This window comes from Primulina eburnea, chromosome 5, assembly GCF_022965805.1.
Source record: "Primulina eburnea isolate SZY01 chromosome 5, ASM2296580v1, whole genome shotgun sequence".
Lineage (NCBI taxonomy): Eukaryota > Viridiplantae > Streptophyta > Magnoliopsida > Lamiales > Gesneriaceae > Primulina > Primulina eburnea.
Window position 1 is genome coordinate 9717315 of NC_133105.1, and position 18437 is coordinate 9735751.

The 18437-nt window shown below is 36.5% G+C and overlaps 1 protein-coding gene and 1 long non-coding RNA gene across 2 annotated transcripts; both read left to right on the top strand.

Moving 5' to 3' along the window:
- The first annotated feature begins 1727 nt into the window (after nt 1-1727).
- On the top strand, nt 1728-7259 carry LOC140831351 (uncharacterized). Its single transcript, XM_073195103.1, has 6 exons — nt 1728-1733; nt 3036-4494; nt 4849-5117; nt 5259-5344; nt 6776-6992; nt 7134-7259. The coding sequence occupies exons 1-6, from the start codon at nt 1728-1730 to the stop codon at nt 7257-7259; spliced, it is 2163 nt and encodes a 720-aa protein (XP_073051204.1).
- Nucleotides 7260-14225: 6966 nt separating this feature from the next.
- On the top strand, nt 14226-18110 carry LOC140832953 (uncharacterized). Its single transcript, XR_012118200.1, has 2 exons — nt 14226-14557; nt 16123-18110. It is a non-coding gene; the product is annotated as an uncharacterized lncRNA (long non-coding RNA).
- The last annotated feature ends 327 nt before the right edge of the window (nt 18111-18437 follow it).

Here is an 18437-nt window from a genome sequence, read left to right on the forward strand (position 1 = left end):
GTTTTGAAACGAGCTTGAGTTTACGTCAAGAAATACATTAAAATTTGTATTGAGATATTTTAAGGAGTTTGGTAAACTTCGGATCGAAATTTTGAGGTGTAGGGTTAAAACGGTCATTTTGGATCTCTAGGGGCAAAATTGTCATTTTGCACTCAGAGTGAGATTTTAGTCCTGGCAGCACCCTGAGCACATATTAGTCATGTTTTTAAATGTTTATGCATCTTGATTATGATTTTTACAAAATTATGAAAATTACGTTGCATGTTTGATTTTAAGAAAAGTTTATGTATTTGCATGTTTTATTAAGTGATGAATATAATGACATGTTTTTGAAAGAATGAAGTTGGTTGTGACTAATACGAATACGTTAATACACTTATATGTAAAGTCAAGGCTCAGTGGGCGGGTAATGCAGTCGTTGATGTCTCCGCCCTCGGGTACTGCGGTTATAAATAGATGGATCCATCGACTGACATGATAATACGAAATTCCCAGCTAACGAACGGAATTCAAGTTCAAAAAATGAACACGTATATGTTGATATGATGATATGCGCTATGGTTATTATTATGTTTTGACAAGTTACGATTATGCATACTTTTTCCATGAACATGAAATTTGTATGTTGAATATGATATTTTTCACTGCTGAGTGCTATGTATATGTATTCGTTATTAACTGTACAGGTGTGTTGAGTCTTTAGACTCACTAGGCATGTATGATGCATGTGAGCCATTGGATTAGGAGACTGGAGGTGCCGAACTCTGAGTAGGCAGAGCTGGATGTGCACGCACGACCCGAGGACCACATTTTCAGCACATAATGTTTTGAGTTAGGAGTGGACATGAATATTTTTTAAGCTTGTTTTTACATGTTAAGGATTTTGTCAAGAATTTTACTTGTTCCTTGTTTGCATGATTTCGAAACGTACGTCTAGGTTTGTCGACTTGTCTTTTATTTAAACTGCAGTACTTTATCAGTTAATTGAATGCTATTATTTTAAATGTGAAATTTTCAATGGTATTGCGTGCATGCATGAGTTAGTAATTTTCGAAAGTTGAGCTTACAAAAAAAAAATTAGCAGCATCTTAAATTAGTAGACGTTACATTCAAACTCGTCACCCTTTATGTATTCAAAATACTCCCTACATGGAGTTGCAAGTACAACACTTTATAAAGGATATTTGGGATCTTCAATATAAAATTTGTCTAGCCAAGATGAAAGAGTCAGATTTTAATCCAATTCTATTGAGGTTTACAAGAACTCAAGATCATCTATTGTAATACCACCATTATTCTCCACCAACTTATATTTAAAAATTGGAATTTGAAATTTGTGGTAATCAAGTAACCATATTTCCTCTATAACTCCATATAAAACCATATTTCATAATAGGATTTTTATCATTTGCACTAGCAACTTGCATTGTCTTTGTGACTAAGCTAACTCCAGAGTTTTGAACAACTCGTATATCATCACGCTCTTTTGTAGCATAAGTAACCCCATCAATCAAATAACTAAAGTACTTTAAGTCTTGTTTGCTAGGTTCGCGCGCTATCCACTTCATTCTTTCTGATACTTGATGTGTTGTGATAGAGGTGGATTTTACGTGTTTTTGCATATCGTTATGTCGCATTGTGTTGCATTTATCATTTAGATTTCATGCATTTTGTGTTATTTTAGCATTAGTTATGTTTTTGGTTATTTATGAGTTAAGTTGGAGAAAATGCAGGTGAGTTGGGAATAGATTGAAGCTTTAAAGAAGAAATTCGAGAGACCCTCTCCCGGGCGCACATTGCCATCCGCCCGGGCGCATCCAAGGTGTGGAAAAATAAATTTTGCGAGAAGCATCCGCCCGGGCGCGCCAAAGAAAAATAAAAAGGCCAGATCTGCGAGAGTTGTCCGCCCGGGCTGAAATTTATGTCCGCCCGGGTGCGATGTAACTTTGGAAAATATTTTGCGCGATTCCTTGCCATTTTCAGACATATTCAGACATCATTCTTCAGCCACCGGATGCCTTGGAGAGCACTTTTGCGCTTGGATTGAAGAATTGAAGATTCCGGGCATCGTTTCTCGCGTTTTTCGTCAATTCTAGTATTTCTAACTTAGTTTTTATCTTTTAAACATTGTTTTGCTTAGTTTAATTATGGATTCTATTAGCTAACTTTATTATTTGTTGGGATTAAAGGGGATCCTACCCCGAACGTTGATTTGAATTAATTTATATTTCGATTGTGCGTTATTCTTGATTTTACTGCTGTTTTACTGTGTCATTAAAGCGTAGCTAACTTTAACGACGTTTTCATATCACGAGTGAGTTCGAGAGAATAACGAGTGATAGGATCGAGTAGTATAATCCGCGGATCTACAATTTACATAGATATATGAAATTGGATACGTGCCGATAGTCATAGTCTTTAGGATCGAAAACTAGGGGATTTCATAGATCGAAATGCAATTTGCTCTTGATAAATAATTAGAGACATTTAATTACTTCATTGAGTAGAATTAGTTTGGCATAGCTCGAGAGAGTATGTTCAATAGATTAGGAAATCTTGTCGGAAGCGTAGATCACGATCGAACGAATCGATTAATAAACGAGGGGTAGGTGAACCGAGATTCCCAACAAATCCATTTCTTATTGAATTTTAACTCAACATTTTAGATTAAATTCTCATTCATTACTTATTGAATCATTTTAATTGCATATTTATTTGAGTATAGTAGGAATAATCACACAACTCAATTTTCGTTGCTAAATGTTAAATAACTGAAAATAATAATTGTTAAACACAGTCTTCAGTGGAACGATACTCGTACTCTTGTACACTATATTACTACTTGACATCGTGCACTTGCGATTAATTTTTGAGCATACAAAATCATATTTTTATTGGGGATTTTACTGTGCAAGTTTTGCTCGATCAATTTTTTGGCGCCGTTGCCCGGGACTATTAATCTACAATTTTATTTTAAATTATTTATTTTAGCATTCTCTATTTCACTTTAGTTGCACCTTCGATTTTTTCCGCAGATATTTCTCGTGTGCATGCCAAGGTCTCTAGAGTCTGAACTAAAGACATTCGATCCCGAGATTGAAAGAACCTTACGTAGAAGACGACAACAGCAGAGACTAAGAGACATAATGAACATGAACGAACGTGAGGAGGAGCATCACGAAGATCCAAGGATCGAAGAGCCAAGGCGCATGCCCATGCTGGAGTATGCGCAACCATCGCTTGATGGAGCACGTCCAAGCATAGTGCGACCAACTGTTAGGGCAAACCAGTTTGAGATCAAGCCAGCAATAATTCAAATGATCCCGAACACTGTCCAATTTGGGGGAAGTGCGCTAGATGATCCGAACACTCACATCGCCGACTTCTTAGAAATTTGCGATACTTTTAAATTTAATGGAATTTCAGATGATGCTATTAGACTACGTTTATTTCCGTTCTCTTTGCGTGATAAAGCTAAATCTTGGTTGAATTGTTTGCCTGCAGGTTCAATCACAACTTGGGAGGATATGGCCAAGGCATTCCTCTGGAAGTACTTTCCTCCATCCAAAACCATGAAGCTGCGAGCGGACATAACCACCTTCTCTCAATTTGAGCAGGAGTCACTCTACGAGGCTTGGGAGCGCTACAAAGACTTATTGCGAAGATGCCCGCATCATGAGTTGCCTCTTGGGTTAGTGGTCCAAACTTTTTACTATGGTTTAATTTCATCTAACCGAACCATGATAGATGCTGCGGCCTGCGGAAATCTGTTGAGGAAAACGGCCGAAGAGGGGTATGAATTACTAGAGGAGATGGCTGCTAGCAACTATCACCCTCAATCTGAAAGGAACCCTCAGCGAAGGAATGCAGGAGTACACCAGGTAACTGACCTTTCAGCTGTCACTGCACAATTAGAAGCACTCAACAGGAAAATAGACAGCATGAACGTAAATCGGACAGCAATGCGCCTGCAAGAGATATTTTGTGAAAAATGCGGAGGAGATCACTATGTTAAGGACTGTCAAGACAGTGGTCCTTTCTATGCAAATGAGGAGGCACCAGTGAATCAAGTGGAGGTTCAAAACCGTCCGAGGAATGATCCTTATTCAAATATATATAACCCTGGATGGAGACAACACCCAAATTTCTCATGGGGTGGTCAAGGCAGTCAGACTCGACCACAAGGGGGACAGCAGTATAGTAAGCAACCGATGTATCGACACGAGCCTCGAGATGAAAAATCTAGTCTGGAGCAAATGATGTCTAAGTTCATTTCAGCCACCGAGACTAGATTGCAAAACCAGGATGCATCAATAAAGGGCTTAGAGAATCAGATAGGTCAGTTGGCGAAAATGATAGCAAGTAGAGAGCCAGGCACCTTGCCAAGCAACACTGAGACTAACCCGAAAGAGCAAGTGAAAGCCATAGCATTGCGGAGTGGAAAAGTGCTTGAAAAAGAGGGTCAAGGAAAAGAAGCGGTTGGTACGCACACAGGTAAATGTCCTAACTCTACACCAGCACCCACTGCACAATCCAAAATTGTTATACCCCCTCCTTTTCCTGCAGCACTGAAAAAAGCAAAACTTGATGCACAATTCGGTAAGTTTCTTGAGATATTTAAAAAATTGCATATTAATATTCCTTTTGCTGATGCTTTGATGCAAATGCCGAGTTACGCTAAATTTTTAAAAGACATCTTAGCTAATAAGAGGAAGTTGGAGGATCACATGACGATAAAATTGACTGAGAATTGCTCTGCATTGGTACAAAACCAGATCCCACCAAAGCTAAAGGATCCAGGGAGTTTTTCTATCCCTTGCATGATTGGTGATGTTGTTTTTTCTAAAGCTTTATGTGATCTTGGTGCGAGCATTAATCTTATGCCTTTATCAGTATTCAGGAAACTTGGATTGGGCGAGCCTAAACCAATACAGATGTCCTTGCAACTAGCTGACGGATATGTCAAACATCCACGAGGAGTCAAAGAAGATGTGTTAGTGAAAGTAGAAAAGTTTACATTTCCTACAGATTTTGTGGTGCTTGACATGGAAGAGGATAGGGAGATGCCTTTGATTTTAGGGAGACCGTTCCTTGCAACTGGCAAAGCCGTGATCGAAGTGCAAGAAGGGAAGTTGAGATTGAGAGTGGGAAAGGAAGAGATTACTTTTGATGTTTTTAATGCACTTAAGCACACACTGCATTCTGATAGTTGTTATAGAATTGATGCTTTTGATGCCTTTGTGTCTAATTATGTGCAGGATGCTCTTAGGGACCCTTTGGAGGCCACTCTCACTACTGGAATGAGAGAAGAGGAATCGGATGCAGAGAAAGCTGCAAGGGTGGCGTACTGTAATGCCAACCATCAATGGAAGCCAGAAGGATGATCTTTGAGAGGGGAGTCACTTCTGTCCCTGATTTTTATTTCTTGCATTTCGTTTAGATCATTCTGTTTATTTCTATTTCTGTTACTTGCTTAGGTCATATTGCATTTGTTTTGTTATGCACTATCTGTCTCCTTTCTATCGTCTGTTACATTGGGGACAATGCTCGACTTTAGTATTGGGGGGTGAATGGTTGTTGTTGTTGTTTTTTTTTTTTTGTTCGTTTGGTGTTTTGTTGGTTATAGTTGTTGGCATTTAGAGTTAGTCATGTTTGCATTGGTGTGTGTCAGCCGACAGTGTTTGATGTAGTACTTGTTAGCCAAGGATGATTAAGAAGTGATGAGACATGCCCTGTTGATCGTGTACTCGCATTTCTTTAGCATTTACTGTGGTAGAGACATGAAGTTTTATTTCGAGTATTAAACTTTCTTTACACGAATGTTAGAACTAAAAGCATGCAGGATAAGAGGGTGAAAATTTTAAACTAAATTGGGGAACAAAGATGTTTGAAGGCGTGAATTGAGTTTGACTATATTCTCTCGAATCGAGGTATCTATCAGCAACCAAAAAAAAAAAAAGAGAAAGTTGGAGATGTAAGGTGAGGGGGAGCCGAATAAAGGAATGCAATCATATTCCTGGCTAAAGTTGGAGATGTAAGGTGTTGTTGAGCCGAATAAAGGAATGAAATCCTATTCCTGGCTAAAAATGAAAAAAAAAAATTAAATAAACTCATGTGATTTCACACATAACATTTCAAAATCTTTGTAGGACCGAGCGCTTGTCGTTTTACCGAAAGATATAGCTGGTGGTAATGGTGCAACTCAAATCTTTTAAACCTCAGATCAGCTCAAGCATCACGGTTCGATTGTTCTTCTTGAAAGGACAATTATTACACCCAACAATATCCCTCCCAATAATTACACTCCTTGCAATAAATCGGAATCGAATCCATGACCTTGGCTCTGATACCAATTGTAGGATCGAGCGCTTGTCGCTTTATCAAAAGCTATAGCGTGATAATAGTGCAACTCAAATCTTTTAAACCGCACAGCAGCTCAATTCGGTAAGTTTCTTGAGATATTTAAAAAATTCGGTAAGTTTCTTGAGATATTTAAAAAATTGCATATTAATATTCCTTTTGCTGATGCTTTGATGCAAATGCCGAGTTACGCTAAATTTTTAAAAGACATCTTAGCTAATAAGAGGAAGTTGGAGGATCACATGACGATAAAATTGACTGAGAATTGCTCTGCATTGGTACAAAACCAGATCCCACCAAAGCTAAAGGATCCAGGGAGTTTTTCTATCCCTTGCATGATTGGTGATGTTGTTTTTTCTAAAGCTTTATGTGATCTTGGTGCGAGCATTAATCTTATGCCTTTATCTGTATTCAGGAAACTTGGATTGGGCGAGCCTAAACCAATACAGATGTCATTGCAACTAGCTGACGGATCTGTCAAACATCCACGAGGAGTCAAAGAAGATGTGTTAGTGAAAGTAGAAAAGTTTACATTTCCTACAGATTTTGTGGTGCTTGACATGGAAGAGGATAGGGAGATGCCTTTGATTTTAGGGAGACCGTTCCTTGCAACTGGCAAAGCCGTGATCGAAGTGCAAGAAGGGAAGTTGAGATTGAGAGTGGGAAAGGAAGAGATTACTTTTGATGTTTTTAATGCACTTAAGCACACACTGCATTCTGATAGTTGTTATAGAATTGATGCTTTTGATGCCTTTGTGTCTAATTATGTGCAGGATGCTCTTAGGGACCCTTTGGAGGCCACTCTCACTACTGGAATGAGAGAAGAGGAATCGGATGCAGAGAAAGCTGCAAGGGTGGCGTACTGTAATGCCAACCATCAATGGAAGCCAGGAGGATGATCTTTGAGAGGGGAGTCACTTCTGTCCCTGATTTTTATTTCTTGCATTTCGTTTAGATCATTCTGTTTATTTCTATTTCTGTTACTTGCTTAGGTCATATTGCATTTGTTTTGTTATGCACTATCTGTCTCCTTTCTATCGTCTGTTACATTGGGGACAATGCTCGACTTTAGTATTGGGGGGTGAATGGTTGTTGTTGTTGTTTTTTTTTTTTTTTGTTCGTTTGGTGTTTTGTTGGTTATAGTTGTTGGCATTTAGAGTTAGTCATGTTTGCATTGGTGTGTGTCAGCCGACAGTGTTTGATGTAGTACTTGTTAGCCAAGGATGATTAAGAAGTGATGAGACATGCCCTGTTGATCGTGTACTCGCATTTCTTTAGCATTTACTGTGGTAGAGACATGAAGTTTTATTTCGAGTATTAAACTTTCTTTACACGAATGTTAGAACTAAAAGCATGCAGGATAAGAGGGTGAAAATTTTAAACTAAATTGGGGAACAAAGATGTTTGAAGGCGTGAATTGAGTTTGACTATATTCTCTCGAATCGAGGTATCTATCAGCAACCAAAAAAAAAAAAGAGAAAGTTGGAGATGTAAGGTGAGGGGGAGCCGAATAAAGGAATGAAATCATATTCCTGGCTAAAGTTGGAGATGTAAGGTGTTGTGGAGCCGAATAAAGGAATGAAATCCTATTCCTGGCTAAAAATGAAAAAAAAAAATTAAATAAACTCATGAATGTGAATCTGAAATGAAAAGTTCTAATATAGTCCTTTCATTGCTGTATTCCAATTCAGAAAAATAGAAAGATAGTTGCCGATGAATACCAATTGCAGAGGAATATAGGAGAGTAAGATTTACACTAACAGGCTGATTTAATTCTCTTACAATAGTTGGAAATGGATCTCTCTGTCATGTGCGCTGCTAGGACTAACAAAACACACACACACGTTCATGCTTTATTTGAAACCATGTCTAGACCTAAGGAAGTGCGAAGATTTTATATTTGTGTTGATCGACGAGGGAATATGTTGAGTTTCGATGAGGCTAGTTGCTGACTATGAATTCACTATCGAGCTATTTTGTGTCATGATATATTTTTTTTGTCACCTGTTTTGCTCGAGGGCGAGCAAAAGGTTAGTATTGGGGGGTTGATAGAGGTGGATTTTACGTGTTTTTGCATATCGTTATGTCGCATTGTGTTGCATTTACCATTTAGATTTCATGCATTTTGTGTTATTTTAGCATTAGTTATGTTTTTGGTTATTTATGAGTTTAGTTGGAGAAAATGCAGGTGAGTTGGGAATAGATTGAAGCTTTAAAGAAGAAATTCGAGAGACCCTCGCCCGGGCGCACATTGCCATCCGCCCGGGCGCATCCAAGGTGTGGAAAAATAAATTTTGCGAGAAGCATACGCCCGGGCGCGCCAAAGAAAAATAAAAAGGCCAGATCAGCGAGAGTTGTCCGCCCGGGCGGAAACTTATGTCCGCCCGGGCGCGATGTAACTTTGGAAAATATTTTGCGCGATTCCTTGCCATTTTTTCTGGAGAAGGCTGATATGGAAGGAAAAAGGCATGAATTCAGACATATTCAGACATCATTCTTAGCCGCCGGATGCCTTGGAGAGCACTTTTGCGCTTGGATTGAAGAATTGAAGATTCCGGGCATCGTTTCTCGAGTTTTTCGTCAATTCTAGTATTTCTAACTTAGTTTTTATCTTTTAAACATTATTTTGCTTAGTTTAATTATGAATTCTATTAGCTAACTTTATTATTTGTTGAGATTAAAGGAGATCCTACCCCGAACGTTGATTTGAATTAATTTATATTTCGATTGTGCGTTATTCTTGATTTTACTACTGTTTTACTGTGTCATTAAAGCGTAGCTAACTTTAACGACGTTTTCATATCACGAGTGAGTTCGAGAGAATAACGAGTGATAGGATCGAGTAGTATAATCCGCGGATCTACAATTTACATAGATATATGAAATTGGATACGTGCCGATAGTCATAGTCCTTAGGGTCGAAAACTAGGGGATTTCATAGATCGAAATGCGATTTGCTCTTGATAAATAATTAGAGACATTTAATTACTTCATTCAGTAGAATTAGTTTGGCATATCTCGAGAGAGTATGTTCAATAGATTAGGAAATCTTGTCGGAAGCGTAGATTACGATCGAACGAATTGATTAATAAACGAGGGGTAGGTGAACCGAGATTCCCAACAAATCCATTTCTTATTGAATTTTAACTCAACATTTTAGATTAAATTCTCATTCATTACTTATTGAATCATTTTAATTGCATATTTATTTGAGTATAGTAGGAATAATCACACAACTCAATTTTCGTTGCTAAATGTTAAATAACTAAAAATAATAATTGTTAAACACAGTCTTCAGTGGAACGATACTCGTACTCTTGTACACTATATTACTACTTGACATCGTGCACTTGCGATTAATTTTTGAGCATACAAAATCATATTTTTATTGGAGATTTTACTGTGCAAGTTTTGCTCGATCATGTTGAATGATCAACTACATGTGCAACCTATATTTTTGTATGTGATAAATTATTTTTCATGCATAAATCCAACCAAAGAATGTATGCAAATATGTAATACTAAAGGAACTTACACGATCACGCAACCAAATAACAAAAGTTCAGTTATGCCCATATCGTAACCACTTCTTGGACTTAGCCCTATGAAAAAATTTTGCGATCAAATACTCCATGAGTTCCCTAATAAAATTATTATTAAAAGTATATAAACAAATAGAATGTAAGCAAAGCGCATGAAAGTATTATTAATTTTGAGAAATTAACAGATATAAAGATCAATCTCAACATCATTTGCCAATACATAACGAAGTGTTTGCTACAACTCACCGTGACAAGCGGAGTGCACTAATGCACCTGAAAGGCTTCGGAAGTTCTATTTGTCGATGACTTGATGGGATCCCAATTGTGTGCACACTAGACAGATATTCTGAGCAAAATTCAATATCATCTTCAGCAATATAACATTAATCTATACAACCTTAAGGTCCATTGTGATTTCACACATAACATTTCAAAATCTTTGTAGGATCGAGCGCTTGTCGCTTTACCGAAAGATATAGCTGGTGGTAATGGTGCAACTCAAATCTTTTAAACCTCAGATCAGCTCAAGCATCACGGTTCGATTGTTCTTCTTGAAAGGACAATTATTACACCCAACAATATCTCTCCCAATAATTACACTCCTTGCAATAAATCGGAATCGAATCCATGACCTTGGCTCTGATACCAATTGTAGGATCGAGCGCTTGTCGCTTTATCAAAAGCTATAGCGTGATAATAGTGCAACTCAAATCTTTTAAACCGCACAGCAGCTCAAGTACCACGATTCGATTGATCTTCCTGCAAAGACAATTATTGCATCCAACAATTTTCATGTATCTTTCAACTGGTACATGTACCTATACTAAACCGGTCCACAAAATTTCAGCTACCGTACAAGATGAACAGTCTGATGAATCATTATATCAAAAAATGAAGTTGGAAAATACTTTTCAAGTAAACACAATATAGTCACAATCTCTCTTTGCATTTCATCCAACTTTTACACATCTACCACTTTATTACATAATACATTGAAGAAGAAACAATCGAGTGATAGTGTCTCTGACATGTTTGGGCAAGACACAACGGATGGCCAATGGAAGAAATTGTTGTATTAAATTGTGGTAATTGTGTGACTTAAGGCCAACAAATCTCAATTCCTTCATCGATACAAGGTTTCTTTGGATGTGTTACATGCAGGGAATTGTATTCCAACCAAAGTATTAAAAATCATTCTTTTCTCATCCTTACTAAGTGTATAACAGGTTGCTAGCAAATATGTTCTCTTCTCCCCAATATTTGGTACCAAATCTGTCCGCATATTCATTTCCACAAGGTTTAATCTCGCGGTTACTCCATCCTTTGTTTTCTAGGAATGTCAAGTAACGTACCAATGAGACTTTCATGGACATTATTTTTCAATGTGCATCATATCAAGAACATGTCGAACATGTAGATATTACTAATAATCAAGTTCAAAAAATATTGATTTCTTTTTCCAGCAGGATTTGACATCATCCTTCTTCAACTTAAGCTTCCCAATACTTTTTCCCGAGTGACAATTAATTCTTTCAAGACTTTCCAAAACTTCATGGCCTCGCAGTGGTTTTGGTCTAGGGTGGAACTCTTGGTTGCCATTAAATTCCTTTCTTTACCTTCGATAAGGATGAGTTGCATGTATAAATCTTCTATGGCCTGTATATGACATTTTCCTATTATGCTTCAATCTCGTTGAACATGTTTCTTCACCACAAATAGGACATGCATGATATTTTGTCACAATACATCCTGACAGGTTCCCATATGCAGGAAAGTCATTGATCGTCCATAGTAATACAGCTCTCTGTGAGAAAGTTTCTTGTTGATATGCATTATATGCTTCAACGCCTGTATCCCATAAGCATTTTAAGTCATCAATAGAGGTGCTAAGTAAACATCAATATCATTTCCCGATTGTTTGGGACTAGAAATTAACAAAGTGAGCATCATAAATTTTCTCTTCCTACATAACCATGGAGGAAGATTGTAAGTGATCATTAAAACTGGCCAAAAACTGTATGCACAACTCATCAAACCATGGGGATTGATCCCGTCAGCTGATATGATCAATCTAAGATTTCTTGACTCATTAGCAAACCCAGGTCACTTGCGGTCAACTAATTTCCAAGATGGCGCATCGGCTAGATGACGTAAGTAGCCATCAGGAAGTCTTTTATCAGCATGCCAAGTCAAATCCTTCGATATCTCCTTAATCCGAAACATTCTTTGAAATATAGAAATAGATGGGAAGTACCACATGACCTTCGCAGACACTCCTTCCCTTATTTTATTTTTTGGCCCAACTTTCACCTTGAAATCCTGCAAGTAAGGAAAGTGATCAAATTGGCATACTCCTTTCGGTATAAGATACAATCATTAGGGCGTAATCATGAATTTTCATGTAATCCATCCCTAATGTACACAAGATTTTCTTTGCATCATATAAGGATAAAGGCAATTTATTGTCATCTGGAAGAATTTCTCCAAACAAACTGAGAAGGTCAGTGAAACTTTTATCACTCCAACCATATTTTGCCTTCAAGTTGAATAATTTCACAATTTCAGATAACTTAGTAAATTTACTGCATCCAAGATACAAAGGTTTCTCTGCATCTTCAAGTAGCTTATTGAATTGGGTTAGATTCCCAGCATAACTATCTTATGCAGCATGTAACATATCTATCGGTTCCTCATCAAAATATTTTTGTCCATCTTGCCCTACTCGATCACTAGCATTCATTGAGTTCCCTATCATAAATCTTTCCCCATGCCATATCCATGTATGATATGTCAAATCTATACCATCAGAATACATATGTGCCCTTTTAGTTTCTACATTTTTCTTCTTTAGATTACCACATTTTGTACATAGGCAAGATATTGTGTCAAGATCGTTTGCGTTTTTCATTGTAAATTGCAAGAAAGACTCTAATCCAGACTCATATTCACGTGATAGTATATCATTTGACATCCATTCTCGGTAATCACAAATTCCCCAGAGCTTCATAGTGTAGGGAATTTTGACAAAATGTCTACTAATAAAATGGAACAAGAGCTCTTGAATTCCTAAACTAGTAAAATGGAACACACGCTCTAGATGGAAAAGAATCGCATTAACCTCTTTTTTGCTCGAACAATTAGCATTGAAATATTCTCGTCTCGATTATTTACAGTTTATCCAATCAATTTTACCATGGCGGATTTAACAGAGATTTTGAATGAATTACTATCGTTCATTTTTATACAAGAACAAAAAAATTAATTACATTATGGTTATAAATGAGGAATACACTAAGAATAATAATATGGATAATACAAATTGTACTATGAAACAACAACAATAAAAATAATAATATCAAAAATATAAAAAATAACCATATCAACAAATTGAACACTAATAATATTTGTATCTATTCGTTGGAAAGATCGATGCTACCTGTGGGGGCAGTGCCCCACTGGATCTGGGTCGTTGATTTTGAAGAATTTGGTGGACCCCGTATATGAATTGGTGGACCCCGCATATGTGTGGTTAAAACTGGGCCTTTGATCTTCTTATGGGGGCAGTGCCCCATGAAGTAGGGTGAAATATTCCCTATTTGGGAAAGCAGTTAGGGTGAAATATTCCCTATTTGGGAAAGCTGTAAATATATCTCATAAATTCCAACAACCAGAGAGAACCGATGATTCTGGCATGAAATCGAAGAAGAATCGATTTGGGGGCGGGAAATAAAATTTGGGAATTGAGCTTCTCTTTCTTTCTTCACTTTGTTTAAGAAACGATTTGGGGCTTAGCAAATTTTTTTCTGAAAAAGATCCACAACATCGGCTTTTTTTTTTTTTAAACAAACCGTTGTTAATAAAGGAAAATTTTTAGTATATAAAACAACTTTTTAAAAAAAAAGTTGTCATAGATAAAAAAAAATTAGATAGACAATAGTTGTAAAAGAAAACGTTGTTTTATACAAAAAAAACGCTCATAGACAACGATGGTTAAAACCGTTGTCATAGATAAAAAAACCACAACAATTTTACCAAAACCGTCGATGCAAAAAAATACATAAAAGACAACGCTTTATTCCAAAACCAATGTTGTCTTTTAACCGATGTGTATGAACAAATTCTTTGCAATGACGTTTCATAATATCTATCAATTCTTTTAATAAAATAAAATTATATTATGCATAATAAAAATTTTGTGAAGATATACTTCATATACAAAATTATAATAACATCATGTTCAAAAAAAAAATAAATAATTATAATAACAACAAAATATGTTTCAATATATCATCTATTAATATATTACAAACGATGAGCTTGACGTGAAAGCCGGCTGTGGATTCCAAAGTCTTCATCAACCGTGTGTCCACACAGCTTCCTCTTCATTTCCTATTCGTTTAAATAAATAAATGACTGTTCTGGCCATGAATCATTGAAGCAAAAGGAAAATGGAGATTCCTGCGAGGGTTTTCTTCTGGTTTTGTTGGCTAATTGGCTACATATTCATGGAGATCGGATTACATGTGGCAGAAAGACATTCTCAGACTCTGTTTCTCCAGGAGTGATGAATAACATCAATACCTTAATCCGAGTCTCCTCGGCCTTTTTAACACTGTACACTATTGTGCTTCATCCCCACTGTGGCGTAATCGCAGGTACGAAAATTTTGATTTCAGGTTTTATCTCTTTTCGAATTCATTTGGCCTCGTCGATGCAGTATCTAGGTTTAAGCTCATCGTTTTGCTTTAGCTCTTCTTCTTCTGTTGTTTATTTCTTGGAAAGAGACTACAAACATGCTCCATCAGAGGAATGTCTTCATTTCAATAGAAGTAAGGTGAAAAGTGGGTTGAATTTGCGGTGGGATGGCGGGACTTCTTTTCAGAATTTTTAAATACATCGTTCATCAAGTGGTGCGTTCCTCACTCGCGTGGTGGCTACCATCGTGCTGGTTCAGCTTCGCATGATGCGGGGTTTTCAACTTTCTGTAGGAATCGTGGTTGCCGGTGAGTGAATATGGCTTCAGGTAACTGATTGCTAGGGCTGCTAGTTCTTACGGCTGAAGTAATACAGAGCTCGTTTGTTATGGTAAATAGAATTACGAGATCACTTTGTTAGACACGGTTCCATGAATAAAAATGCTGTTATTACTATCTTTTTTAAAACAACTGCACAATGCTCATGTACAATTCGAGATTGCTAAATCCTCCTGTCAAAAAAATAATTTATGAATTCCATGTGTTTTTAATAGAATCTCATCCTTGACCCGTTTGTTTTGCAGGGAGGACATGTGTACTCAAATTTGAAAACCAGAAGTTTGTCAATGAGCTTTTCAACAATCTCGTGATTCATAAGGATAAATATGATGTATGTGTTACAATGGCAATTTGTATCTCATTTATTGTGGATAGTGTTGGAACATATAGTTTTGGTGTTTGGTAAAAAGATCCCAACTGAATTCGAGCAAGAAATTGAAATCAGCAACCTAACTGATCGCAAGCCCAAACTGATATCCAGCGTAAAATCAACTTACCAAACTGATTACTCAAATAGTGAAACAAATCTTCCTGGTCTGGTATGACACAGTTGCTTGTGTTCTCATCGCAACTATAATAGGTAGTTTCTTCGCCTGGGAATTTAGTTATAAGAACATCATTTATTTCGTAAACAAATTCATTCCTTGTCGTAAGTATTGCTCGATTCACGAACAAAAAAATATCCAAATTGGGATCTGTAATGTTTGGGAATACCATGTCAATTAATATATTCAAAGACGTAATGTCATCTATGAATGAAATGTTTATGCAAGATGGGATTTCGATTTCATTGTCTTTGTTACTGGGCTCAATACCATTACCTACTTTCGACAACCATGATGAAAAGTCAAAATCAAATAATGCATGCATATTTATGTCGAGTTTTATTTTCTACTTAACTGACTCCATAACGGTGACATGGCAATAAAAGAATCTATGATTTCATCCCTTGTGCTCTTTAGAATAAGAGGCAACGTTTGCCGGAAATCACCTCCAAGCACAACAAGTTTACCGCCAAATAACATTTTTGAATCCATAATGTCTTGTAACATTTCATTAAATTTTTCAAGAGTACTACGCCTAGCCATCGTAGCCTCATCCCAAATAATGAGTTTTGAAAGGTTTATTAAATGTGCTAATGCGCTTTGTTTACTAATGCTACATGATTTGATATTGCTTTCTTCTAGAGGAATTTTAAATCTTGAATGTGAAGTACGGCCTCCTGGAAGCAAAGATGCTGCAACCCCTGAAGTTGCTGTAGCAATTGCTACGTGGCCAACTGATCGAACTGTAGCAAGAAGCGATTTATATAGAAAAGTTTTTCTAGTACCTCCGGGGCCATCAATAAAGAAAGCAGTGGGAAAATAATTGTAAACATGATGTAAGATTCGATTGTAAGCATTCTTTTGTCCTAAATTTAATTGGTCAACAGCTGATAAGTCGTCTGCAGGTATAGCAATGTCGCGTTCAGTTTGTAACTCTTTTTCTAAGCTATCATCGAAACTTTGGCTGACATCTTTGTTTATATGGAAGAAGTTGTCCAATTTTTTTCCCATGGAGTAAATAATTGTTAACTATGTCTAAAACTTTGTAACTGATTACATCTGGAGTAAGAGATTTGTTTTGAGAGAAATCTTCTGAAAGGAAATCTTGATATTTTAGCCATAGCTGAATAGGATTTTTTGGGGAACAAAAAACAAGAACGGTAGCAAACAATTGACGCAAAGCATTAAGGCATTAGATAAGGAGCAGCTTCTTCAATACATAGATCAGCAGTATTGTCACTTTCTATCAGGCCTAACATTTGTGCAGATTCTCTAAATGTTGTAAAAGTTACCTTATTGACTGTTCTTAAAGCTGTAAAAGAAGATGGTTTCCTAACATGCATTAGCAGCAATTTCAAATAAAACTTTTCATTGTCTAAAGGACGACAACTAAAAATTCGGCCTATGACCTTCTTCTTTTTACGGGGTTCCCACTCTTTGGAGTCGTTGTGCCAAGTAAAATATTCAGGAAATTCCACATACAAGCAATTTAGATTTTGAGCGTAGTTGTATATTGTTCATATGGAAAAATTGTGTTAACATAGTTTTTTAAGTATTGGATCGTTAGCAATGCTACACAATGATTGATTACCAGCAAATGTAACAACCTGTTCATTTTCTAAATGAATTGGTAAACATATAACAGATGGATGTACATGGTTAAGATCAAAACAGAAAATTCGCCAAGTAGGTTCAGGAGGTGATATCCATCTAGCAGATTGAAAAATCTTTGCTTCGTCAACAATATGATGTTGTTCATTCTCAAGTAATATATATAAGATCTTGTCATGTCCTTTGTATATATACTTGTAGATATATTTTATAGCTTGGATTGTTGAACATATTTCGACATTAATATGACAATTAAATTTGCAAGTAAATATGAATTGTAAGGAACAACCCAACGGCTATCAAGTAATGCGCCCTTTATAGTAATAGCATGTTTGGTGTTTTGGGCGCCGATATATCGGGTATGAATTTGTCCCATATCTAGTGCTATCTGAGAAATATTTAGGGTAACTATATTTGCAACAATTTTTTTCCATACAAGGACATGTTGGATTAAATAAACCACATGGACCATGTATCATATGTTTAGCTACCAACGAAAACAATTATGGATTAGAATGTGCATCAGGCAACTCCACACAAACAATTCTATCAATTGCCTTAGGATGAAACAATTTTGAAGCTTGATTTAAAATTAACAAAAAATGAGCATGAGTTAAGCCTCTTTTTTGGAATTCTATTACGCTTGTGTAAGCAATAACATGCCCGAAAATATCTTTCTTAAATAGTTCATCTCTCAAAATTTGAAGCTTTGCATGAAAAATCCTAGATATTAAATCAGGTCTATTCTGGATTTCATCAAAAGAAGAACAAAGAGATTTTATTTCAGGCCAATTTGGATTTGATGTTATTTTCAGGAAAATGTCAGGTTTCCCATAACGTTGAACTAAAGCGATAGCATCCATATATCTTTTACACATATCTCTAGGGCCTCCAATGAACGATGTAGGTAATATTACACGTTTCCAATGTCGGAGCCTATTTCACACCCTTGTGTAATGCTATCTAATAAGCCATTGTAAACTTCATTTCGTAAACGATTTTGCATGTCTGAAGTTCTATGTATTGCTGTAGAAGCCTACCGATATGCAATAAGAAAGACTTACCATTATTTCTTACTTGCAACTTGTAACAATAGTACTCATGAAGCTACACAATGGAAAAAGTATTTATAAGTACAAAACACCATAACAATCATATAAGGGGCTTACAATGTTAAGTAGAAAACACCTTGTGCATCACTATCTATAAAAGCTTCTGTGTTGGTTGCGTTTCCTATGCAGTTGATTATTTGTATATGTTGGCTAATGTATTGATTTTCATCGTTAGCTTCTAACCACATTCCAGCAACATGAGACACAGTGGGTCGATTAAAAACCCGTTGATCA

Bases quoted from the DNA above. Each gene is read 5' to 3' on its own strand.
- LOC140831351 (XM_073195103.1), top strand. The intron at 5,345-6,775 runs GTACTGTAATGC...ATCTGTATTCAG, and splicing joins GAGAAAGCTGCAAGGGTGGC to GAAACTTGGATTGGGCGAGC. The intron at 6,993-7,133 runs GTGCAAGAAGGG...AATTATGTGCAG, and splicing joins CTGGCAAAGCCGTGATCGAA to GATGCTCTTAGGGACCCTTT.